Consider the following 27,197-nt stretch of genomic DNA (forward strand, 5'->3'; position numbering starts at 1 on the left):
CACGGCCTTTGTTACAGCATCTACAACCCTTAGGAGGGGTGAAAAACAGCATGAATGGTCTTGCCCCCCTAAACGTCTGGGCGGAACTCGATGGGAACAAAATTCATGGGATGCAAAAAACGTAAATTCAGAGGGAAAATGGTGGCCTTTTGTAGGATCAAGAGTCCAGTGAGATCTTCTCCAGTCTAATCCCAGTGCTTCGAAAGAAACACAACATAATTTAATCGAGCGCATAGGGCCACAGGCATAGCGTTTGAGGACGTAATTTGTAAAGATAAGGCAGACAGGCACGACAAAAGAGGCACGAGCACATGATGCATAGCTGCGACCTGCGATGCATGCGAGGAGACGAAGAAGAGTGAGACACAACAAAGCCACCATTTCGCTTAGTCTTCTCTTGCCGGAACTCTAGCCACCGTCACTCATCTGCGGATTAGCCAGCGGACATGTATGACCCTGGCGGCAGCTCCTCGTCCCGGCCGGGCGGCAAGGAGGAGCTGCAGCCCGAGGTTATTCTCTACACGGCGTCGGCGTCGCGCCGCAGAGCGCGCACCTCCGCTGACCGCTACGCCTTGTGCGCCCTGCTGCGCGGCTACGGCCTGACCGTGGACGTGCGCGACGTGTCCAGGAGCAAAGCGCACCGCAGCGAGCTCAAGTCCTTGCTTGCGGCTCGGGGCTGCGCCTTCTCCCTCCCGCAGCTCCTCGTGGGAGGCTGGCTCGTTGGCGGCCCTGACGATGTTAGGCAGCTTCACCAGGCCGGCGAGCTGCGGCCTCTCCTCGACGGCGCCTCAAGGCCGAGCCCTGCCTTCGTCTGCCAAGCGTGTAAGAGGGTCGGCTCCGAGCCGTGCCCAAAGTGCAGCGAGTCCCGCAACAAGATGCTGGATCATGGCATTGTTGAGGAGGAGGAGGACAGGGTCGTCCTTTTTTATCCAACCCAAGGTGACACTTTGTTTCTCTCCTTCATATCCCTGTACTACAAAAAGAAAAGAAAAACGCAGAGACTGAACTTTTACTACATTCAATGATGCACCCAACCCTCGATTATGTTAGCCTATACCCTGCTGCTGTTATTTTCTTCAGTTAGCAAAATAAACGGCCAGGACATGTCCCTGTACATGACTTGGTTGAGCTGATTTCTTCTGTTAGTTAGTTAGCTGAATAGGCGCAGCATTGATCTGATCATGGTATGGTATGACGCGGTTATTTTAGCTGATTTCCCATGTTAGTTTTTTTAGCAACATTTCTCACGTTAGTTAGTTAGCTGAATAGGTGCAGCCATGATCTGGTCATGGGATGGCATGCCATGGTGATCGCGGCAAGTGCGCACACCTAGCTCACGTCGAGCATCGTGGAATTGCACGACAGGTAGGCTCAGCTCGGCTTAGGCAGGAAACTTCCTTCTGTAACGACAGTGCAAATGAAGCTTCATACATCGCGTGTCCTACTAGTAGGTCGCCACCTGAATCAGTTGAATAAATCTGGGTTGCTTGCTGTCTTGGTGCATGCTGTCCATTTCTTGCAAACAATAATAGTTCATGTAGATAATGTACTGGGGCTCTAGTGCCGGGAAGAAATCTGTGGCAGCCATCAAACCCGTCGTGGTATCATCATCTCTGCTACAGTGGTGGGCATGGGCCATCCGCATCGTCATAGCCACCGTCCCTGGGCCAAGGTTTTAGTGGGGTTTGAAAGAAAATCATTTTGGTTTTGGTCGTTCTAACAAAATATAGTTGTATAAAAAGTTGGAAATCTAAAGTATTTCAGTTACCATCTACTCCTACATACTAGTGGTAAAGAACATACGATGCCTTAGCGAAGTTGCGGGGTTGACTCTAGAATGTACCTATATTTTTCATGTACTTCTTTTGAATTTAAATTTATGGTTTATCAATTCATCCAAAATGAACAACAAAATATTTTGAAATTCATGAACTTAGTCATAAAAATAATAAATGAAATCCAAAACATTGGCCACAGCAGAAGCCTCCACCTCCCGCATCGATCTCTCCTCAACACAGTTCTCAGTGCTAATGTGTGTGAATTACATCAAACGGGTGACTGCTGCCACCAAAAAATCTGGTGACTGTGTGTGTGATTTTGCAAGTGCACGGGCAGTTGACCATAGTGGAGATGTGTGTCGTCGAGTACACCAACGGCATCATGGCTATTTTTAGAGGCATACCACTAGCGACGCTCACAATACCTTTGTGTCTAATTATCTATTTTGCACCAATACCCATAAAAAAATAGGACCTCCAGGCCGACAGCGCTAGAGGCTCCTTCTCTTTATCTCTTCTTCTCACCATTGTCGATGCGCTATCGGGCATAACCTCCATGGTGGGTGGCGGCGGGGCTTGCCTCTGACGAGGGGCGTGGAAGGCCCTATCTTCGTGGGGGGCAGGCAAGGCAGTGATGAAGAGGGCAGTGGCCCTCGGTGAGCTTCTGACTACTGCACCGTAGCAACAAATGGTAGCTCACCCTACTCCATTGTCTTCTATTCCTCCAGCAGCAACATCAGCCGACGTTTTTGTGCAGGCATCTGGGCTTCTTCAACCATCTTTTCCCGTGGTAGTGTCTGTGGACACATGGCAACATGGTGTCAGCTTTGGTAGCCGATGTCTGACGCATCCACGACATCCATCAACGACGATTGTAAGTGGAGCTACTCAGTTGACGGTTTCATGTCAATCTCGCGGGTGGAGCATGTGCAGATCGGCTAGGGCTTCATGTATACAAGTGTGCCGTCTGTGATGCATGTCCTACATATAGCACTCCCAACCTCCAAGTGGCGTGGTGCAATGGCGCCATTGGCCCCCGCATCCAGCTAGGCTAGATTGACAAATACAGTAGGAAACTCCCAGATGGTGATGAGGCAGTGGCTAGAAGCGACGAGGAGGCAGCCCTGAACATGCTTCCGGCGTTTTCTCCTGCATTTAATTTGTTGAGCATCAGTGCTTAGCTTTGCTTGCCATCACTGAATAATCAATCATATATGGTTGTGCACATCAACAGGTCTAGAGGGCACGGATTGATCTACATTTAAAAAAATAACAAACCAATAATAACAAAATGCCTAGGAGACGACCCAACCAGCCGCGCACCACCCGCCTTCCACATGTACAAATGGCTTGGATAAAACATTTAGCAGATTTATAGTGGTGGCTTGTGTTTTAAATACTCTATCCGTTCATAAATATAAAAGATAATTTTAACATAGACTACACACAGACTCAAATGAGTCAACAAACACACTAAATCATGTCTACGTATATCCGATTTAGAAGAAAGTTACAACATCTTATATTGGTGAACGGAGGGAGTAGATATGCATAGCCACCTTAAGAAGGTGGTGACATGAAAACTAAAGTAGCTCTATTGACCCAAAACAGAGGCCACACAAGGAAAAAGAAAGTCCAATAGTAATAACATATTAAGAGAAACAACTTCTATGATTTTGAATTACATTTGAATTTCTAGCTTTGTTGTTGTAATTTGAATGAATGTAGTGTATAAACGCTTGTAATTACGCTCCCTCATAGTATATGTAATGGTTGTAACTCCCGCTATGATTGAACATATTGTCTCACAAGCGAAGAGTGCACTTCAAAATTGTGCCCATGAACACAGGAAACACTCGAGAACAAATGATCTGTATTGATTATATAATAGGGAAAAATTAGCCCGTTATAAACATTTTACATAGATTTGTCGCTTGTCGACATTGCATTCAACTAACTAGATGATATAGATTTGTTTGAAAAGGAGGATTACACTGGCCTCTGCTTACCAGGTGATATAGATACACTAGTTGTTGTGGGAGGTGCATGTGCCATACTTGTCGGTGGGGGTGGATGCCTTGGTCTCATGGAAGGCAGCACATGTATCGGCCTCCCATTCTGAATGACTGGAACGAACTATCAAGCCATCCATGCGACCAACTCGTCCACTATGCTTGCGCATTCACCCACCTTGTTGATGGCGCACTCCATCGCCAACCACCCTGTGTTCTCTTCCAAGACTGGGTCGGGCGGACCTCGTGGCGGGGATCCCAGTCTTGCCTAACAGTGAGGCCGCAGGGCTGGGGCGGTTGTGGCACGTATTAGGAAGTGTCGTCGGGTAGCTTCCGCATGGTCAGGCATACAATGTCATCTGCTTGTATAATACGCACGTTCAACTGTGCAAAATCGTGTGAACTTTGTTCGGCACAGTTCTGACAATATCTTTTCTGTGCGAAATGTAAAACATAGTGCACAGTTGAGCTCATATAATCATGTTCAATTTATCTCACACATGGTTTATTTATCAAACGTTGTGAGGTGCCCACCAACATCACACAGATTCATCCATTTAACCTGTCGGTAAGACATTGCACACAATTGTTTACTAGTGACCGTGGGCGATGTGCAAATGATTTTTATAATGTGTGTCTCGCCATGCATTGTTCATCACTAGCATGTGCGATTGGGTTTGGGGGGGGGGGGGGGGGGGGGGGGGCTTAACAACACAATTTTGCACTAGTGCAAGCATAGGTTAGCAAAACGATAATAACACTAGATGAGACCCGACTGGACATCACAATTTGCGCAAGCTAATTAGGTAATCACAAATTTTGTTGCCCTTATATTATAGAGTAATTGTTGTTTCCGAAAAGGGGAGTACCCCAGCCTCTGCATCAGAAGATGCACACCACCAATTTTATTAAACATGAAAACAAGTTCAAGTCATCGAGTACCAAACAAAACTAAAAATAAAAATAAATCACGACCACAACGGGTCGGAGACAAGATTACATACCTCATCCACATGTTCTACGAGTGGATCGTCAGGCAAAATGGTTGAATAAACACAGTTGAGCTTCTGTATTTTATGAACTTTTCTCTTTGCCTGTGTTCTTTGTGTGTGTGTGTGTGTGTGTGTGTGTTGGTTGGTTGTGGGTGTCCTAGCCATGCAGACAACATGTGTGTGCTTATTGTGCTTGTGTCTTCGATGCTTCATTTTGAGTCAATAAAGTCTACTCTTTCTCAAAAAAAATCTATAAGCAACTTGTTTGTTCTGCAATTTAAATGTGTTGGTGGATATGATGAGTGAAGTGTAAAGTACAAAATCCATATAATTTGGCTTTTCTGAATGTCAGATATGTGAATAAAAATAGATGTGAGTGTGACATGTACTGGTAGTTATGTATTACATGCAACATCTGCTGGGTAAATTAAATCGTTCTTTCTCGTCTATGTTTTTTTAGATATTTCAATAGGAGGTAGAGCCAGAGAGATGAATGCCAGTACCAGTGTTTCTCTGGGTGCCATGAGACCCCTACTTAAGAAGCTTGACATGATGCTAGGTCCTCATGGATGCAAGCTGACCAAGGGGGTCAATGATAGGTCGCAGCTCCTCAGAGATGATCTTGAAGAAATAGGCGCATACCTTGAAGATTTGTTAGAGGTGGAAGACCCTCCCCTAGCGGCCAACTGCTGGACGAAAGAGGCGCGGGAGTTATCTTATGACATCCAAGATTGTATTGACAACTTTGTGCCCCCTGAGTCTCTTGGCTACAAATCTGGCCACAAGATGACTCGTGTTAAGATTCCCAAGAGGCTCAAGTGGCAGAAACAGATTGAATATGCAGCTCCTGATGTGTCAGGACATTTTATCTCCAAAACCATTCGTGTTGATGTCATTCGTGCTCCCAGGAAGCTCAAGTGGTACCAACAGATAGTTGAAAAGGTATCAGAATTCAAGATCTATGCCCGGGAGGTGATCCGACGGTACGAGAGGTACCAACTCCATTGTTGTAGCACCCCGGCGGCACGTAGATTTTCAGCCATTGGGCCTATGATGCCAATGTCGCCAATGCCTTGTGAGAAAACTTGTTCCGGCCTAGTAATTGATGGTCGGATGAGCAAGTTTATCAACTCTTTGTCTAACGACGCGGATCAGCAGCTCAAGGTGGTGTCTATTCATGGATCTGGATGTCTTGGTAAAACAATGCTTGCAAAAGTGTTGTACAATAAAATTGGGAGGAAATTCCATTGTCGGGCTTTCGTCCGGGTGTCCAAAAAGCCTGATATGAAGAGGCTTTTCCGCGACATGCTATCACAACTCCAGCGGAAGCAGCCCGGAGGAAGCCAAGACGTTTCCGATGAACTTCGTGTTACTGCTGAAAATATCAGGAATTATCTACATGGCAAGAGGTACTTATTTTCCACAAGCAAACCGTATGTACTACTTGTGTTGCATAGTTTGTACTTATTTTCCACATGGTCCAGAATCGCATGTACTACATTAAATGCCTACAGGTTGCTCTTTTGTTTTTGACAAAAAAAAAGGCATGATGATATATAGTCAATTTCGGAAAAGATGTTTTTCAGATAAGCTCGATACTATGCTTTAAAGTGAGCTAGAAAATTTGGAGTACATGTCTGTCTAGTGAACGGACATTAGTTTTAATCTTCAAGTCCGCACTAACTTGACGCTGGTAGTAACATTTAACTTCAGGTTAATATCATAAGTCCTGGACATGTATGGACTAAAAATTCATTCTTTTCTAGCGCATCTAAGTGTTGTTACTGTTAGCCTGTTGAATAATGTGACATGTGTGCATTCTTGACATGCAGGTATCTAATTGTTGTAGATGATTTATGGGATACATCAGCATGGGATGTTATTAATCAGGTTTTTCCCAAGGGTATTCAAGGCAGCAGAATAATAACAACTACACAGATTGAAGATGTTGCATTAGCATGTGGCTGCAATCACCCAGAACAAGTTTTTGAGATGAAACCTTTGGATGATGATCACTCAAGGAAGCTATTCTTTGGCAGGATTTTTGGTACTGAAAGTGATTGTCCTGAAGAATTCAAACAAGTTTGAGGCCAAATTATAGAGATATGTGGTGGTTTGCCGCTAGCGACCATCAGCATAGCTAGTATTTTGGCAAACCAGCCTTCCTTATCAATGGATTTATTCACACGCATACATGATTCGTTAATCTCCTGTTTACTGTCAAATTCCAGTCCAGAAACAACGAGACAAGTATTGAAGCTCAGCTATAACAGCCTTCCTCACTACCTCAAGACATGTTTGCTGTATTTTAGTATGTATCCAGAGGGCTCCATACTGTTCAAACATGACCTGGTCAGGCAATGGGTGGCTGAAGGGTTTCTTACTGCAAGTGAAGGGCAGAATATGGAAGAAGTTGCAGGGATGTATTTCGATGAACTTGTTGATAGAAGATTCATCCAACCTGTGTCTATCAACTTCAACAATGATGTGGTGTCCTGCACAGTTCATGCCATTGTGCATGATCTTATTGCACACAAGTCTGCAGAAGAGAATTTCGTTGTGGTAGTAGATCACAATCGAAAGATTTTGGCACTTTCTCATAAGGTCCGTCGACTATCTCTGCAACTTGGTGATGCAAAACATGCCAAGATACCAGCAAACATTAGAAAGTCACAAGTGCGTTCACTTGGAGTTTTTGGATCATCAGAGTGCATGCCTTGTATGGGAGAGTTCAAGCTTGTTCGTGTTCTGAACCTTCAACTGTCTGGCCATCATAATGGAGACGAAGACCTGTCCATAGACCTCTCTAGAGTATCAGAAATGCTCCATCTGAGATATCTGAAGATTGTTTGTGATGTCTGCGTAAAACTTCCAAACCGTATGAGAGGGCTGCAGTGTTTGGAAACACTGGATGTCATGGATACACCAAGAGGCACTTATGTTCCATGGGACATTATATATCTCACACGCTTGTTGCACCTCAGTCTTCCTCCTCACACAAATCTGCTGGATTGGTCTGTTGGTGACGACCTGAGCCTTTGCAAGCCGAACCACCTGCAGGATCTTTGCATTTCTACACCGCCTTCTTTAGATTACGACCATCTGGTGAGAAGCATGGATGCTCTGGATTATTTAATGTATGAACACGACAGCCTGAAAACTGTAAAACTGGTGGTTTACGGATCCTCTGTGAGCTATGGTGACGCTTCAAAACCAAGAGTTGAGTGGATCTTGGATAAACCTATCCACCATCTCCAGAGATTTGAGGTCTCACCGCACAGCCCCGTCATATTTTACAAAATGCATTTGTGGAAGATCCAACTTGGCAACCTATGCATTCTAAAGATTACAGTGCATGGACTGTCAGTAAATGATGTTAATATTCTTAGAGGATTGCCTGCCCTCACTGCTCTGTCGTTGTATGTGGAGATGTCGCCTAATATTAAGATAACCTTTGGCATGGCTGCTGGATTCACAGCTCTCAAGTACTTCAAGCTGAGGTTCATGTCTGGTATAGCTTGGATAAAATTTGAGGCGGACGCAATGCCTAATCTCTGGAAGCTCAGGCTCGTTTTCAACGCCATCCCCCGAATGGACCAACGACTTGATCTTTATTCGGAGCGTGAACATTGGAAACAATATCGACAGGGTAATGCATTGATCAGCATCGGGCATATGACAGGCCTTAGAGAGGTCTCCGCAAAATTTCGGGGTGCAGCTGCTGATCTAGAGTATGTATCAAGGATCGGTGTAGTTAGCAATCATCCGGGCAATCCTGTAATCGGTGTGCAATTAGTGGATTCCGGTTCCCATGGTAATAAAAGGTAAAAGTACTTCCCGCTGAATGGTTGTTGTAACTCCTCATTTAACTTTTCATGCTCCGACGAAGGTATCTAAATGGTTTTTGTGATCTGCAGGATATCATCAGGGTCATCGGAGCGCACTTCCGGCCTGCATGTTCCTGTAATCTGCCGGATATCTGCAGGATATTGCTCTCACATAGGTATACTTTTTTAACAGATACAATTTGCCATCAGGTGATAAATTACCCGTAATATTGAAGGCCAGGGAAATGAAGTGTCAAATTTTGTCAGGAGTGGGAGCTGATGGTGGTGGAGAGGTCTCGTGGAGCAATACCTGCACCGCCTCTCCAGGTTGGAATATGGCGCCATCGCCTCTCTCAACCGTGATTTCAATATGGTGGTTCGCAACGGGGACATCTACCGCCTGCGTCGCAAGAATAGGGTAGCAGAGCACTGGTTCTACCTCTCTTGTGGTAATAATTCCCAGGAGTGGGAGGCTTATTACCCGTCCACTCGGCGCTGGATCCAAGTGCCCAACATGCCACCGGCTCACAGGTACATCTCGGAGTCGCTCGCTGTAGGAACCGAGCTGCTGGTGTTTGGGGAAGGAAGCTTGGCATTGAGATATAGCATCCTTACCAATTCATGGACAGTGCTGGCTGATGTGATGGACATCCAGCGGTACTGGTTTGGGTCAGCAAGTGTGGGTGAGAAGGCATATGTCGTGGGGGGCTATGATTCTATTAGTAATATATTGAGCTGCGGAGAGATGTATGACTCGGAGACACATACTTGGACACCCCTTCCCAGCATGAATAGGGCTAGGTACAGATGCTCTGGTGCATTCATGGACGGAAAGTTCTATGTGATCGGTGGTCTTAGCAGTAGCGACGAGCTATTGACATGCGGTGAGGAGTATGACTTGAACCGGCAGTTGTGGAGGGTCATCGACAACATGTCTCAGGATCTCAACATTACATTTGTGGGTGCTCCTCCGCTCATTGCAGTTGTCAACAATGAGCTTTACGCCGCTGATTACAGTGAGAATGATTTGAAGCAGTATGATAAGCCGGACAACAAGTGGATCACTCTTGGAAAATTGCCAGTACAGTCTAAGGAAAAGGGCTTGGACATGGGTCTCCGAGCATGTGGTGACCGGCTGATTTTTATTGGCCCTCCAAACAATTCTACTGATTCAAAGATGATTGAGCTTCATTCATGGACCCCTGATGAGCATCCGCCTGTGTGGAATTTGTTTGCCACACGGCCATTCACGGGCAAGAAGATTCGGTGCGCCGTGATGGCTTGCTGAGTGGGTCAACTGAATAAAGGTTGGATGCATGCAAGATATGAGTAAGTTACTTACCATGTATTCGCTTTGTATAATTTTTTCTTTATCCAGTTTGCTCCATGATTTGAATGACTCAGAGTTTCTGTTCATATTTCCATGCAGGGCTGGTTGTGCCTCATTCTCAGTCTGAATTTCCAGAGAAAGAGAAAACATGAATGAGTTCCAGAGAAAGTGCCTGCAGAAACATCTGAGTTTTAGTCACTAGCTGTTATTTCGAGTTGCAATTTGTGTTCCAATAATATTTTAACGCTTTGTACGGTGTTCTGATGATCTTCATCTCCATCACCCAACTTTATCTCTACAGTAAAACAGAACTCTCAGTTACTTTACGAACATCGAATTCAGTCTCTAGCTTGCCCTCTTTTTTTCTTCAAGATTTTTCGAACTCTGAATAAAAAACAATTTGGACCCGACGATATTCAGTCAGCTGTTCTGAAAATGTATTTACTCGTAGTTTGGTATAGATTAATTTGCTCTAGGAGTGTAAAATCATGATTTGTCTTTCCAATTGTTTTTTTTTCTTGAGAGTCATTTGAACAACCTTCAACCGAAAATAAGGAAAGGCTGAACATGTTTTTCCTGCTTTTACTGCACTTGCAATACTCGTGTTCCGTGTGACGAGTGATGGCTTCATTCATGGTGGTTGAGCTTCATTCATGGACCCCAGATGGGCAAACGCCTGTGTGGAATTTGTTTGTCACACGACCATTCAGGGGCTCAAAGATTGTGTGCGCCGTGATGGCTTGCTGAGTCCACAGAATAAATCATAAATGCAACCATATATTTTTACATGGGTTCAGACCTTAGTTTGTACAGCAGTCTCTCTCATGCAACCCTTGAGTCTTGATACATGAATACAGCAGTCCTTGTGTTTTATTGGCCAATCCATTTCCACATTTGCATTTGGATCAACAACTCGTGTTTTCCACATGGCTTTTCACTGTCGACGATTCGGCTTTGGCTGCAACAATGTTCAGGTGTTCTCTATTATCAATCGGGTGCGCACCTCACACACTGTTCAGGTTTGTTTGACTGACACCATGTTTGTGTTCATATTTCCGTTCAGTGGCTGCTGGAACGTCTGCTTGTGCCTCATCATCAAGTCTGCTGGAGTGTCCTGTGAACTCTGATGCTACAAAAAGAGAAGACATGAATGAGTTTGGAGAAAGTGCCAATTTGATTTTCAGTTGCCAGCTAGCTGTGATTTATTGTTTCAATTTGGATTGCAGAAATGTTACTGTCTGTTACTATGACCCAACTTTATCTGTACCGTAGCATGCTACTATCAATTATTTTTTAACATAAAATTCAGTTTGTATCTTGCGTTCTTTTCTGTTCAAGATTTCTCAAACTCTGAATAAATAAAATTATTTGGAATGAAGCACATGACTATCATTTCGTATTCACTCAGATGAATATGATTGAATATCTTCTCGAAAGGGTTGCGTGGATTTCATCTTACACGCACAGTTGCAATGTGTCACAAGACTCACAAGCATGCAATGAACCTAGCGAGTCCGGAGTCCTGACCACAAATCGGTGGTGACACTGCTATCCCAACTACTGTAAATATTTAAAATTGCCTCCTATGTACGGATATCCTGTAGCTAAGAGAGATGGGCGATGGAGAAACGACGATTTCGCAGATGTAGATATTGCTACTGCTTTTGAGCAGGCTCTCCGGTCCAGTAAGACAGCGGCAAGGATATTCTCAGGATTGAATGGCCCAGACTCATGATCCCTTATTTTGGTTCTTCCATCTCATGCGGTCATGCCTTTAGTGATACACTGTATCTTCACTAACATCTCCACCGTACCCCTGAATATCATACCTGCGACATCCGCCCCAGAGTCCTTCTGAAGTCGGAATCCCTTATCCCTCAACTCATTTCAATCATGCCTTCTGTATTGAGGAGAAAATAACCAAAGATGTGGCAAGGTCTTTCTGTAGTGTTCAAATGCACCTGTCATGACGTGTTTCTTTCACGCTGCATTTACTTGCTTTGCATTTTGGTTGCCATTAGAAAGTTCCGATTAGGTAATTAGCTGTTCCCTTAGTATTAATGCTCGACTTCTACAAAGATCTCAGACAAGACCTGTCAGCACTTTAGGCCTTTCTGTAGGGTCTTCATTGCCAAGCTTCAGGATAGCTGTGATAGAGTCATTGTCTGTTTTGTGGTCTGTGCTCAGTTTGCGGCATTTCTTGTGAGGTGTGACACTTAACACATTGTGATGGTGAATAAGATGATCTTCAGTCAACTGTTTTGAAATGGTATGCTGTAGTTTGAGGAGGCAACATCTCTGTCTGTTCCCAAGTTGACCTGACGCCTGAAACCTTAAGGTACAGGAAAGTATTCAGAGTTGGGAAAACAGATCAAAAACAGAGGAAAGCAATCAGAGTTACAGTTACAGGATCATCTATTTGTAATTTTTTTTACAATCAGGATCATTTATTTATGTGTTGTGACAATGTTATATGTTTCAGCATTTTGCAGAGTTTATTTATTTTTTTGGTTTCCGAATGGACTAAGCAATAAATGTTGTCAATCATCTATCCAGAATGCATCATGTACTAGAGGCTATTGTATTATGCAGGGAGAGATCGGCGACCTTTATATATCCCTATGTCTGAACTAGGAATTGGTACTACAGCAAGTGGATGTCTTGTTCTGAAAGAACGATTAAAAAATGGAGACTTCATCTTCCTCCTCCTGAACAGAAAAGAAGAGAGGACGGAGGGAGACGCTGCCCCCTCACGCTAATGGCGGATGCTATTCTTTTTTCATTGAGCAAAAACTAGACTGTGTTGCGATCGAGAAACTAAGGCCACGCCCCCACCTGAACCTCGATTGAATCAGGATTCACGAACCTCGATCGAACACTTACAGATCAAGCCGCCATGAGTCTCTCCACTAGATCCCAGGAACGGGATGGCGCCGGCTCCCGCTCCGGGCAGCCCTGGCCATCGACGCTGGAAGAAACATTGGCTCGCCGCCTCTCTCGACTCTGCTCGCGCGAATCAGACGGCCACCGAAAATTAATTCAGCTGCGATCCGGTAAGTTTTTTTTCCCAGTGGCTCTGCTTTTGCACTGTTTTCTGAACTCTGCTTTGGCTCTGTTTTCTGAACTCTGGATATTTGCTTGTGCTTAAGCTTCCATATTGGGACGTAGTCCATATTGAAATCTTTAAAAGGACTTCTATTTTATTCTCAACTGTGTTTTTTTTTGGAAAAGGGGGATTCCCCGGCTTCTGCATCAGAAAGATGCATACGGTCATCTTATTAACCAAATAAAGTAGTGCCAACATGATTCCAAAGGTCTTCAAAAGTAAAATAAAAAAGCAAAGAAAGCTCACATAGAGCCAATAAGGGCTAGAAACACCAACTAGCCATGAAAAGACGCCACAACCGGCTGGCTAAAACTAGATAGGTAAACTAAATGCCTATCCTATTACATGACCGCCATCCAAACCGGTTGAAGATATCCCGAACTATCATCTCCCAGCGGAAAGACCCAGTAACCAAATGTCCCCTGGCCTCCGTCTGGGTGAGTAGCGGCCACGAACGGATCAGTGCCGTAGTTCGGAATATGACCTGCAAAAAATGGATACATGATATTCCGTTAAAAACCAAATCATTTCTGCAAGTCCAAATAGTCCACAGCAAAGCACAAACTCCAACCCGAATGTGTCTCGCTAAGTCAGGCTCAATCCCATTAAGTCATGTCCCAAATAACGCGTTAACAGAATTCGGTGGATTGATATTAAAAGCAATGTGGAACGTCTGCCAAAGTACCTTGGCCAACGGGCAATCAAAAAAGAGGTGTTTGATAGTCTCATCCCGATCGCAGAAACTACACCTAGTAGGTCCTGTCCAATTACGCTTTATCAAATTGTCCTTGGTTAAAATAACTTGTTTATGGACAAACCACATAAACACTTTTATTTCAAAGGAACTTTGACATCCCAAACATGCTTGGATGTAGGAATGGAGTTCGAATTAATAACATCAATATACATTGATTTAACAGTGAATACTCCAGACTTAGTCAATTTCCAGCATAATTCATCAGGTTGTTGTGAAAGCTGGACCTTCATCAGTCTCCTAACTAGACGGAGCCATTCTTCCCAACGATTGCCCGCTAGCGTTCGTCGGAACTGAATATTAAGGGGGATAGATTTAAAGACCGATGCGACGAACACATCACGTCGTTGAACAATACGGTACAAAGACGGATATTGGATGGTCAAGGGTGTCTCGCCGAGCCAAGTATCCTCCCAGAAACGTGTACTCGTGCCGTTTCCAATAACAAACTTCATCCTATTAAACAAGGATTGTTTGACTTTCATTAGGCCTTTCCAGAAAGGTGAATCGGTCGGCCTGACTATAACCTGGGACAAAGTTTTTGTCTGGAGGTACTTGCTGCGAAGGATTTGAGCCCACATAGCATCATTCTCCGATGAGAGCTTCCACAGCCACTTGCTAAGAAGGCATTTATTATTAACTTCTAGATTCTCAATACCTAGACCCCCTTGGTCTTTCGGTCTACAGATGATATCCAATTTAGCAAGCCGATATTTTCTTTTAAGCTCATCACCCTGCCAAAAGAAACGCGATCGATAGAAGTCCAGTCTCTTCCTAACACCAACTGGGACCTCAAAGAATGATAGGAGAAACATTGGCATATTCGTGAGCACCGAATTAATCAGGATTAATCGGCCTCCGTATAACATGAGCTTACCCTTCCAGCAACTCATTTTCTTCTTAAATCGGTCCTCGATGCACTTCCACTCTCTGTTTGTCAGCCTACGATGGTGGATTGGAATACCCAGGTAAGAGAAGGGTAACTCTCCCAACTCACACCCAAACAATTGCCTATAAGCCTCCTGTTCGTCTTTGGCTCTACCAAAATAGAACAGCTCGCTCTTATGAAAGTTAATCTTTAACCCGGTCAATTGTTCAAATAGGCATAACACAAGCTTCATATTTCTCGCCTTGGCCAAGTCATGCTCCATAAAGATGATTGTATCATCAGCGTACTGAAGGATGGATACACCTCCATCAATAAGATGAGGTACCAATCCACCTACTTGACCATTTTCCTTAGCCCTTCCTATCAAAATTGCTAACATATCCACCACAATGTTAAACAAGATAGGGGACATCAGATCTCTTTGTCTTAGGCCTTTATGTGTCTGAAAGTAATGACCTATGTCATCATTAACTTTAATTCCCACACTACCTTTTTGCATAAATGATTCAACCTGTCGGCGCCAGGCTTCATCAAAACTTTTCATACGCAATGACTGTTGGAGGAATGGCCATTTGACCTTATCGTATGCTTTCTTGAAATCCACCTTAAAAATTACTCCATCTAATTTTTTGGAATGGATTTCATGGAGTGTTTCATGCAGGACGACCAGCCCTTCAAGGATATTTCTGTCCGGCATGAAAGCAGTCTGGGACTGTTGCACCACAGAATGCGCAATCTGTGTGAGCCTGTTAGTCCCGACCTTGGTGAAAATTTTGAAACTAACATTGAGGAGACAGATTGGCCTGAATTACTCAATTCTCACAACATCCGTTTTCTTGGGAAGCAGTGTGATAGTCCCAAAATTCAAGTGAAATAATTGAAGCTGTCCAGAGAACAGATCATGGAACATAGGTAGTAAATCCTCCTTAATAATGTGCCAGCACTTTTTATAGAACTCTGCCGGGAATCCATCCGGTCCGGGAGCCTTATTATTTTTCATCTGTGCAATAGCATCAAACACCTCCTTCTCCGAGAACGGGGCAACCAGAATATCATTTTCGGCAGCCGATAGCTGAGGCACATCCTCAGTCCTGGACTCATCGAGGGACACACAATTATCCTCCGGAGGTCCAAATAACTGCTTATAATAGTCGGTAATATATGTTTTTAGGTTATCCTGACCAAAAATAGTGCCCTCGTCTTGCTCAAGCTGAAAGATACGCTTCTTTCTGTGCTTACCATTAGCTATCAAATGGAAGAATTGAGTATTCGTGTCCCCCTGGACCACTTTGCGGACTTTAGCACGCAAAGCCCACTTCAATTCTTCTTCGTGGAGCAGTTCTTTCAACCTTTTCTCCGCCTCATTTTTAACCTGAAGCTCAGCTGGCGATAAAATAGTGGATTCGGCCTTTATGTCCAGGGCCTGTATAAGAGTAAGGAGTCTATCCTTTTCAATCTTATACACACCACTGAGGTGCTTAGCCCAACCCCGTAAGAAACTTCTCAAATGCCTAATCTTATTCTGCCAACGCTCTATCGCAGTCTTGCCTCCTGCACCTCTATCCCATTACCTGGCAATCAAGTCCAAGAACCCCTCACGTTCAAACCATCTCGAAAGAGAAGGTGTTCTTGTTACCCACGTGGTTCGGCTCCACTGAGTCCACGAACAAGGGGGTGTGATCGGATATTCCCCTCGAAAGAGCTTGCGCCGTAACCAGAGGGAACTTTTGTTCCCACTCCACGCTCGCAAGAACTCGATCAAGTTTTTCATAGGTTGGGTTTGGCAGAGCATTAGCCCAGGTAAACTTTCTACCAGAAAGCTCTATCTCTCTTAGATCCAAGCTTTCAATAATGGTATTGAACATAAACGACCATCTACCGTCAAAATTATCATTGTTCTTCTCCTCTCTCCTCCTGATGATATTGAAATCACCTCCAACTAAAATTGGAAGCTGTTCTGACCCACAGATTCGAACAAGGTCCGCCAGAAACTCCACTTTAAGCTCGGGCTGTGCGGCACCATAAACCGCCACCAAAGCCCAGTTAAAACCATCTATCCTAGACCTGACTCGAAACTTCACCGCGAAGTCGCCCATCACTACACTTCGGACTTCAAGCGAATCGCATCTCACACCGAGTAAGATACCACCCGATCTTCCTCGCGGAGGGAGGCAATGCCAATCGAAATCAATACCACCCACAAGAGAAGAAAGAAATTGGGGCGCAAAGTTATCTCTACCAGTCTCCGATAGAGCAACAAAATCTAACCTCTGCTCTAAAGTTGTCTCAGCTAGGAATCTTCTTTTAGCCAAGTCCTTCAGACCTCTGCTATTCCAAAAGATTCCTCTCATATTTTATCATGGAATTTTTTAGCGGTTTGAATCCTAGCACTCCTACGAACTGCGGAATCGGGATAGATCTTCCGTTTCCACTTACGCTTTGGTTTACTAGGCTCTGTCGCCCGGTCCTCATAACCGGGTTCACATATATTACTAGCATCATTCTCTAGGGGTACATCATCTTCCTCAGAGTCATGATTGGAGGATGCTAGATCTGCACACAGATTATCGAGCACTCTAACCCCTAACGCATCAATCTCATCATCATTCATTGGTTTAACTGCTGCAAGATTACGAATAGTCTCTAAGGCACGTTCCGCCTCCAAATCTAATAGATCATTCACCGAATTGGTAATCTCACTATCCGTAGCACCTAGTGAAACTCCTAATTGGTTTGCATTATTTATAATCTCCTCATTAGAAAAATGCAATAAGGAATTAGATAAGTTGACGGACATACCAGAAGATAATGCAGCCTCCTGAAGCTTGGCCGCCCTCATAGCGCACCGCTGCCGCATATCATCCACCTCCGGGATGTCGAGGATGCGAGCACTCATCCGTCTCCCCGCCGAGATAGGGTCCGGGATCCCGCCAAACGCGACAGCCTCCTCCCTAGTAAAACCTGGCACAGAGTCCCTCAAAGGGTCTACCGAGGTTACCAGAGAAGGCGTCTGCGGGCTCCCGAGCCCCTCAGACGGGTGCCCCACACCGGGGACCCCGGCCATGGGTATGAGCGAAGAGGGGATGACGGGGGCCGCCTGCCCGCGCCCTCCTCCCACCCCACCCACCGGCTCAGACGGATAAGCCATCGGCGAAGGAGAAGCGGTCCTCCTGACCGTCGGGGAAGAAGGAGGAGCCAGGGCCTCCTGCCCCAGCTCCCCCCCAACGCAGCTGCTGTCGCGGTGGTCACCACCACCACCGGATTAGCCGGAGCCGAGGCCGCCTGCCTCGGGCTCCCTCTCCCAGCACAGGCCGACCCCCTCGGGGCCGGCGTCACCGACGCCACCGAGATCGGGATAGGGAGGGGAGAAGGCGAGGCCACCTGCCCCGAACCCCCTCCCCCACGCCCCATCTCGCCCGCAGTCGCCGACACTGGAGTCGCGTCCACGTGAGACGCCAGGACAAGAGAAGCACCCTCCGGCCTCCCCTTCATAGCTCCAACCAAAGTCCTTGCCGACCATCCAGCAAAAGATCCAGCATCCCCCTCGAACTCCAACGGAGGGAGCGTGTGCTCAAGATAATCATCAGAATCTACCCGGTCACTCCAGAGTCAGGAAGGTGCCGAGGCTGGCTCAAAGGACCCAAAACGCAGCGTAGTCATGGGCACCACTGGTGATGCTGCGGGCTCAACCCCGGTCCCATCCCCAGGCAACTGAGTAGCTGGGTGAGAACCGTTAGACCCCTCTCGCGTGGGCTCATCTGACGGTGCCCCCTTGGCCCCCGCATTGCCATCACTGTCGTGCATGTCAACATCGTTACCATTAACCGCATCAGCAAATAAATCGGTGTCCTAAAACTCGATCTCTAGCGGGAACACCTCTCCCCTATAGGTCCAGTTGACCTTATCAGGCATGAACTCAATATCCAAAACACTCACTAAAAGCCGGGCCACCCCATGGGCACATGTGAAAGCCATATCCACTTTTTCTGTCTTCCCAACCATTATGCCCATACTAGCCACCACTCGAGCATCCTGCGGAGGCTTAGATGGAGCCCCTATAAACCGCAACCAGACCTGCGTAAGCGGCTTTCCCTTAGGCTCAACCTGCTTCCACTCGTGAAACTCCAGGATACACTTAGTACCGGGGACTCTACACAAGCCAAAGCTCAACAATCTCTGCAAATCATCCACAGTTGGGAAATCAACCTTAAAACCCTGTCCTCGAGAAGCACCAATTCCCATCTAAAATCCTCGGGAGCCAGCTCCTGAAGCCTCCTCACAATCTGTGCCTCAGTCACCTCGCCCTGGGTCGCTTTCACAATCCCGGTGGTCAAACTCAGGGTTTCCTCCGAGACCTCTCTCGCAGCCGGGGACTCAAAAAACATGAGCTCAGCACAATAGAATCCATAAATAGTAAGCGACGGAGGCAGGTCACGCAACAACGGGCACTCCCCCGAGTCATGTGCAGGCTTGGCACACGACTCACACAGCTGGGCCACGCACTCAGCAATGAAGTGGCCCTTCTCACCACAACGGTAACAAACCATCCTCTCCTTCTTACGCGCATATTTGGACGCCCTCTTGGCATCAGACCTGTCGGTAACCTCATCCACCGTCCCAGCCTCAGGAGCCTCAACACTGGCCAAGGCATTCACCACCTCCATCGCCTGGAAGGAAGCTCAGTGGAAGTATGGTCGGACTCCACTGTAGACGCCGCAGGATCAACTGCCCTGGGCGGGGGCGGTCGGCGAAATCTCCCACGGCCCCCAGCCCGACCACCACGATGGCCACGAAAGCCTCCTCTCTGACGGTGATCCGGGCCGGAGGCCCCCTTGACAAAACCACCTGCCGGGCCGAGAAACGGTCTCTCAGCAGACCCGTCGCTTTGCCAGGCATATCCACGACCTCCTCCCGTGGAAGAGGATCCTCGGTGCTGACTGTCACCATACGCATCATACCCATCATCCCCCCACTGGCCTCGGGGCGGATCATTAGGCTCTCTGTTGCTAGAATTCAGCCTTGTCTGCGTTGGACCCGCGCGGTTCTGAGCCGGCCTTGCGACGTAGTGGGGCGGAGGTGCGGCGCGAGGCGGACCACCAGAAGGAGTCTGCACCACCCCAAGGGCAGTACCACCGCGACCAGCTGGAGCCACTTCGGCCACGCCCGGCGCCTGCGGCCGCATGCCAGCACCCGGCGCAGGCGGCCTCGGCCTGCCCCGCCCTGCAGCAGGGGTCTGCTGCCCCGGCCCGGAAGACCTAGCGCCCCTCCACCTCCCGCCGGCGGTCTCTGTCCGGGCGGCGCCAGGGCACCTCGCCCAGCCCCCGCCGCCGGTGGCGGAGCTGCCCCGCCCCTTCCCACCGCACCGGTGGTCTTCCTAGCAGGCGGCGGAGCTGCCCCACGGCCGGCCATAGCACGGAGTGGAGGGATCCTCCTTGCCCGACTAGCCCCGCAAACCGGGAAACCTCGCGACCCGAGCTTGCGAACCCTAGAATGAAGGGGCGACGGCGCACGACACAAATCACGCTCGCCCTCGTACGTGCATGGGGCATCGATAACGATACGGGCAGAAGAGCGGCCTGGAGCAGCATGGGCCTCATACCCATCTAACTCCGGCCCAACTTCACGCAGGCCCAAATCCGTCCGAACCGGCCCAGCCGCACCCAGCAGCTGATTCAAACGAATCGACCTTGTGGTCGAGATCTCGGTCGCCGCCGCTGCCATGACGGGCGCCGCCGACGCCTGCCGACCGGCGCGCCGCCTCGCATTCTTCCGCTTCTTCACCGTAATCCAAGATTCCGGTCTAATCATATCAAATAATGTAAGATTTGGAAGACTCACCTTAGGAATGGGTCCTTTCCAAGGCCGGATCGCCGACGCCGCCGTCTTCCGATGAACAACGCGCCGGATCATCTCGATTTTCTCGCCCACGTGAAGACCTATACGTGCCGGATCGTCCGGTGGTAGAACCCGATCGATCGTAGTAGCCACCTCCTCTTCGCTATAACCTGAATGGAAAAACTCACATATAAGATCCGAAGGAGAGGGAGATGGCGGCGACTCCACCGGCGCTTCCTCCCCATCCTCATCCGTATCTTCGTCGTCGGACTCGGCAAGCGCCCAGAAACGTCCGCCGACCCGCCGTTGATCGCCGGCGCTGGACGACCCAGCCGCGGTCGGGCGCATGGTCGCCCGCCCAGTCGCCATGTGTGCCGTATCTTGCACCGCCGAGCTTCCAGTGATTTCTGTGTAGTACAAGTTGTTATTTCTGAGATGGGAATGGTGATGGCTGCAAAAATCCATGCGCCAGCTACTACTACTGATGATACGACATTGTCGGTGAATCACGATGCCTTTTCTAATGTACAACAGGAATATGATCCCATGACCAACACTGAATGTTTACCCAAAAGGGCTTGTTGAGATGTATATTGCATGTGTGTTTCTTATACAATAAGTCTACCTTCTTCTTTGTATAGTTAAGGTCTAGACTCCCTTTGTACCTATATATATATATATATATATATATATATATATATATATATATACACACACGTGCGCCAATCCATGCGCCAGCTACTACTGATGATACGACATTGTCAGTGAATCATGATGCCTTTTCCAATGTACGACATTGTCGGTGAATCATGATGCCTTTTCTAATGTACAACAGGAATATGATCCCATGACTAACACTGAATGTTTACCCAAAAGGGCTTTCGCCTTGCTTTTTTTTCTTTTGCGAAATCATATGGGAGTTTTATTCCAAACTTACAAGGTTACAATCGAGAGGCAATAAGTCCTCACAACATGGAGGACATCTGCACATCTACACCGCAGTACATGACTCGATGCGGCTATAGTTTGCCATACAATCTGCTGCCCTGTTTTGAGCTCTACTAATTTTCTATGGAACAAACTCCCTTTCATTCATCATTATTTGATTTCTGCTACTAGGTGTCCATAAGCCGAACGAGACAAGCTATCACTTGAGAGGATTGATAGCGCTTCGGAAGAATCAGATTGCACCATTACTTGTCGCTCTGTATGTTGTAACGCTGCATAAGTGCATGAATCTACGCCTCCAATACCTCGTTACAATAAAAAAAATAACATGGTAGGCAGCAAAAATTACCGATCCGTCATCACGTCGCAAAATCATACCAACACTCGCACTGCCATCCTGAGACGAGTAAGAGCCATCAACAAACAAGGCAGTCCAGTTAACCCCGCTTTATATATAAAGCAAACCACGTGAGCCACAAATGTTTAAAAAGAAGGTGGAAGAAGGGTGGCAGTTTGAGGGGATCAGCAGATGGAAGAAGGGCAATTTACGCAAGCTAATAACTGTCTTACATTCTTCCAATGCACTCTTTAGCGCAATTCGTAGAACAGCGGTGAAGTTACGACTTAGGAAGTAATATTCTTGAAGTGATAAGTGATACGGGTGGATCTTCTCCAGGGTGAAAACCTAAGATTTGGTATTCTTTTTCTTTGAGCGATTTGGTATTTTTTTTTCCTGGTGGCTCTGTTTTTGCTCTGTTTTCTCAACTCTGTTCTGTCCTGTAGTTAGCTTTCTCTGCTTTTGCTCTGTTTTCTCAACTCTGAATACCTCTTTGTATCTTGAGGTTTCAGAGATGTTGCCTGCATCCTCGTGCTAAGGGTGGGTGCTATCTATCCTATCCTTCATTTTAGTAAGGAATACATACTATGTGATGTTTAGATACGACGACGAATTGACGGCATCAGAAACCCTAGCTAGCGATCACCTCTTGACGCTGCCGGTTTACGTCAATTGGAAAAAGGCAGCCGAGTCTAATGCCATCATATTCTGGTGAGTTCTAATTTGGTCCTGTGACTTTGCAGTCTGTCGCGTACACGCAAAAGGGAAATGGAGCTACCGTGGCACCGCTAATTGTTGACCTTGGCAGGCCTGGGTATTCGACCGAGAGCCAGAAAAGCCTATTATTGGTAGAGAAATTTGATTACCTGCAGTCGAAACTGTTACAGAATATTTTCTTCAGCCTTTCCAAACCCTTGGGGAAACTGGGGAATTGGACCAATGAGGCCAATCAATCTTCCCCTCATGATAGTCCATTTGATCCCATTCCGACGTAACTCATTTAGTGGTATTCTGATTGAACTCACATATACATGTACTCTCTTAGATCATTGTGAACTGAACTGTCAAGAATACTGAAGTTAGGTTTGCATAAATGTGTCCTACCATCGGTAGGAAACTCTGAATAGATTGATATTCATGTTATTATTCTCTTGTCTGAACTCATTACGACTGCTAGACCTTTACTTTTATGATTCAGCTTGCCCGTACCACTCTTAGCTAATTGTATGTGATTATTTTAGTTCATGTAAGGCATTGAAAAACTCTACAGGGAGCCCGGGATTTCATATCTGGATTGACAAACTGAAGCTTTGGCTGAAAGAGCAAACTTATGTGGAGAATTCACTGTTGTCGATAGAAAACTACTCTTGGGACTATAAATGTTCCTTTTTTCAGCAGAAGTGAAATCTAGTTTTGTTTCTCCAATTCAGATATGTTGATTGGGAAGTGAGGATTGCATGGCGCAGTTCTGGTGGCACATGATATATGCTGCGGAAAGATTCTGAAACCTTCAGCTAATGCACAGCAAGCGTTCACCAGGGACATCGGCACTGTAATTGATAACTGCAGTATTGTGTTTGTGTGTTCACCTGGGAAGGTAAACATCAAGATGGAACATGCTTACTATTCGATCCCTAACCTCTTGGTAAGTAGCATAATACTGTGCAACTACAACTGTTCTGCAGGCAAGTGCGATAATATTCAGTCTTAACTGTCCTTCACATCGCAAAAGGCACTTGAATTTCTGCATCAAGGTGGTGCTACCCAGTCTGTGATCTCATGGTAAGTTAGTACACCAATGTGCATCATTGTAGATACATCTGGTTATAATGTTTTAAAAAATAAATAAAAGGGAGAGTTTTGAATCGCTTTTTCGCACATTGTTTACATTAGTTACATTGCTTAGAATCCATCGACATTTTCTATATTGGCCAGTCCTCTGTTCCACACTTCCACTACACCATCTCCTAATGGTTACATGTTTTACACACCATGGCGAATACTGCACAACCATAATATAAATAGTTGTATTCATAACCTACTGCTAAGAAAGGGGGTTCAGATATCAAATCCCAGATACCTGGATAGTAGACTTGGCAAATAAAATGCCAAAAGAAGCTTTCATTATCTCCCAACCCTTCCATGGAGGTGCTCTCCACAAGAATCTAAGCCCACGACCACGACCTCCTCCTCCTCATGTGCCGCCACCTGGTGTCGCGCATCGACCGGCCACCTCCGTCGCGCCACCACGACCACGCCCCTGTCATCCTCACGCATCTGCCCCTCCCTCTTCTCACGCCCTGCGACCCCTCGCTCTGGGGCCGATGGCTGATCCGCCGCCTGGTGTTGCCCGTCGGCCGACCACGAGCTTCGGCGCGCTGCCATTACCGCAGCCAGGCGGAGCCAAGAGAACCGGGGGAGAGCAGAGCCACCCGCCGGCTGACCACGAACTTCGTCGCGCCACCATCACCGCAGCCAGGCGGAGCCAGGAGAACCGGGGGAGAGGAGAGGAGCCGACCGGCAGTGGCAAGAAAATAAAAAAATGGCCACCACAAGTGTGGCAAGATTTGGCAAAAAAAATTAAGCCTATGACATGTGGACCATATAACTAGAAAAATGTGGCAAGTCATAAATGTGGCAAGCCTAAGATGTTGTGGCATGGCTAAGATTAGGCGGCAACCTTAGGTTGAGAATCAAACATGCCCTCTCTGTAGGCTCTCGATCGACAGGCCCACGACCACAGGGTCCATCAGTAAGCTAGGCAGGGCATGGGGTGAAAACGAACACGAGTTGGAAGTGTTGGCTGCGTGGATGGCCTGAGAAGAAGGGCTGGTAGTCTATCGTCCTTTACATATATGTTCAATTCTTGTGGTGTTGGGCCAGGGCCGATCTCATACTTCCAATAAGGCAGGGCCGATTTTGTGTTTAGCTTGGCATCAGGAAGTTATTTCACACGGTTTTGGCTTCAATTAAAAAATATGATTCTTTTTCAAACGGTAGCAAAATATCTGGGGGAAAATCCAAGGAAAAAAAACTACGTATTTCTTATATGCAAGTGGCCTAAAGGTGTCTCCAAAGTATGAGATCCCTCGTCACTCTCTTTTAGCTAGCTCCCCTTAAGTAAGCAGCGAGCTCTCCAAAGTGTGTACGCCAATCTTGTTCGCTCCGTCCATGTGTTTCCGGTGGGTGTTCACGGCGTGCCGTCGTCTGCCCAAGAAGGTTTACAGCCGCATGTGCAAACACGATGGGAAGAGCTGTGGCACCAAGGTGGCCGTGTGCGCCAGCAAGACAGCCACCAACTTGGTCGTCTCCCTTCTCAGCGTCTTCCTCCTCTGGCTCGTCTTCTTCCGCCCCTACCAGATTCGCCCCACCGCCACTGCCGCCGTCCTAACCACCTTCAACAATGTCACCGCCGACACGCTCCGCTACGACCTCGCCCTCGATGTCACTTTCTCTAACTCCCACCGTTTCTACAGCGTCCGCTTCGACCACCTTACCGTGGCCGCCTACTACAGTGGTACCAAGCTTGGTGGCTCCTCCTCCTCCGACGGCGACGGCGAGCTCCCAAGCAGCTTCAAGCTGAGGCCTCGCCGGCACCGGAACGTCCATGCCGTGCTCAGCGGCCGGGCGATCAATGTCGGCGGGGCTGTGGCGGACGGGTTCTCCATGGAGGGAAAGCGAGGGCTGTTCACCATGGAGGTTGTTGTGAAGACGACGCTCACCTACAGGTTCTGGCCCAAGAAGGCCGTCTACTACCACGAGTACAGCTGCCTGCTCAGGTTCCCTGACCCGGCCAAGGCCAACGGCGGCGCGCGTGCTGTCGACGGCGATGTCAGGTGCGCTGTCGCCAAATGATTTGGAGAGGATCTATTTATTAACACCATGTATCTTTGTTAGCCATTCTCCGGCCTACGTTTTGCTTTTTAAGGTGTTTCTCCGGCCTACGTGACATGACCTGACGAGACATGTGACCATATATTTTTCAGTGGCCTCCGAGCTGCCCATTGTATGTTTCACTTTCACGTATGCAACTTCTAGTTACTCTAGCATGGTACAACTATATATCAGTTCACCGTGCACTGGTAGAAAAAGAGCCTATAGTCCCGGTTTCTGAATTGGGACTAAAGTGTCGATACTAATGCCCTGACCCTTTAGTCCCGGTTCAATCCAGAACCGGAACTAAAGGACGCGGCCACGGTCTGTAATCACCACCCTTCATCACTTCTCAATTTATCCTCTAATCACCCCTCATCATTCCAAATCATCTAACTTCCCGAACGGACGGTCACCCATCCTCTCACTACTCCAGCCTGAGCACGCTTAACTTCCAGGTTCTATTCTCCCTCGTTTCCAAGTCTGCACTTGTTGTTTTCCTGACAATACTAAGATGTCAATACTATTAACCTTCAGGAATTTTGCTTGAGCATGAAGTGACACATTTCACTGTTTGAGTTTGAAACTATTGTTTTAAAAAACAATAATTATTTAGTAACACTAATATTTCTTGAATAATTAGTTTGACCATTGTTTGACCACAGTTTGACCACAGTTTGACCAGATTTGACCAAAATTGAAATAACTAAAATAATTATTTAGTAACACTAATATTCTAGAATAATTAGTTTGACCATTGTTTGACCACAGTTTGCCCACTGTTTGAATATTTTTCAATTTTTTCCACTCTAGATCTTAAAAGCCCCGTAACTTTTTTTCTATTAGGTTTTTGAGGATTTTGAAAATGTTTAACGGGGTTCCCCCAGTTAAATTTGGATGTAACTTTTCGAGTAGATGATTTTTCATATAAAAAACTTTTTCATCCGAGTTAGTATGCAAAAGTTATGCCCATTTTTACAAATTTCAGAGAGATTTTGCAAATAAAGTCAAAATTCACATTTGCAAATTTTCCCAACAACTAGACCACATATCACATGAGAAACTTATTTTCTTTTATTTTTTTGACATTTCCATTATTTTCTTTTATTTTTTTAAAAACTGAAAAGGCGATCCACGGGAGGGGGGGTAGAGTTTGAAAATGGGACCTTTAGTACCGGTTCGTGGCACGAACCGGGACTAAAGGTCTAATCTTTAGTCCCGGTTTGAGGCACGAACCGGGACTAAAGGTCATCGCACCCTTTAGTCCCGGTTCATGTCTTAAACCGGGACTAAAGGGTCCGAGTGAAACGGGACTAATGCCTTAGCCGCACGAACCGGGACCAATGCTCACATTAGTCCCGGTTCTAGACTGAACCGGGACTAATGGGCTGTTTCCTACTAGTGGTGGTTTCCCTATGAAAAGTATAAATGCATGTAATGGTTTATACTCACTGTCGGCCGTATGAATATATTATGCATGTCTACGGAGTTTTGCAAAACCCAAACACTTGAGAGA

At 46.6% G+C, this 27,197-nt stretch overlaps 2 protein-coding genes and 1 pseudogene across 3 annotated transcripts; 2 read left to right on the forward strand and 1 right to left on the reverse strand.

Annotated features, from left to right (window-relative positions):
• Positions 1 to 306: 306 nt before the first annotated feature.
• Positions 307 to 11,210, forward strand: LOC125524645 (disease resistance protein RGA5-like; annotated as a pseudogene). The gene is made up of 6 exons (XR_015610047.1): positions 307 to 939; positions 5,243 to 6,191; positions 6,615 to 8,606; positions 8,700 to 8,785; positions 8,877 to 9,938; positions 10,039 to 11,210. The product of XR_015610047.1 is annotated as a disease resistance protein RGA5-like (transcript).
• Positions 11,211 to 13,386: 2,176 nt separating this feature from the next.
• Positions 13,387 to 19,352, reverse strand: LOC147956710 (uncharacterized). Its single transcript, XM_087531430.1, has 3 exons — positions 18,895 to 19,352; positions 17,488 to 17,921; positions 13,387 to 13,529 (listed from the first exon to the last, which is right to left on the reverse strand). The coding sequence occupies exons 1-3, from the start codon at positions 19,350 to 19,352 to the stop codon at positions 13,387 to 13,389; spliced, it is 1,035 nt and encodes a 344-aa protein (XP_087387556.1).
• A 5,557-nt stretch (positions 19,353 to 24,909) lies between these two features.
• LOC147956711 (uncharacterized) lies at positions 24,910 to 25,829 on the forward strand. Its single transcript, XM_087537533.1, has one exon. It carries the CDS (start codon positions 24,980 to 24,982, stop codon positions 25,661 to 25,663), a length of 684 nt encoding a protein of 227 aa, XP_087393659.1. The 5' UTR covers positions 24,910 to 24,979; the 3' UTR covers positions 25,664 to 25,829.
• The last annotated feature ends 1,368 nt before the right edge of the window (positions 25,830 to 27,197 follow it).

The sequence above is a fragment of the Triticum urartu genome, chromosome 7A, assembly GCF_056163025.1.
Source record: "Triticum urartu cultivar PI428250 chromosome 7A, HENAU_Tu73, whole genome shotgun sequence".
Lineage (NCBI taxonomy): Eukaryota > Viridiplantae > Streptophyta > Magnoliopsida > Poales > Poaceae > Triticum > Triticum urartu.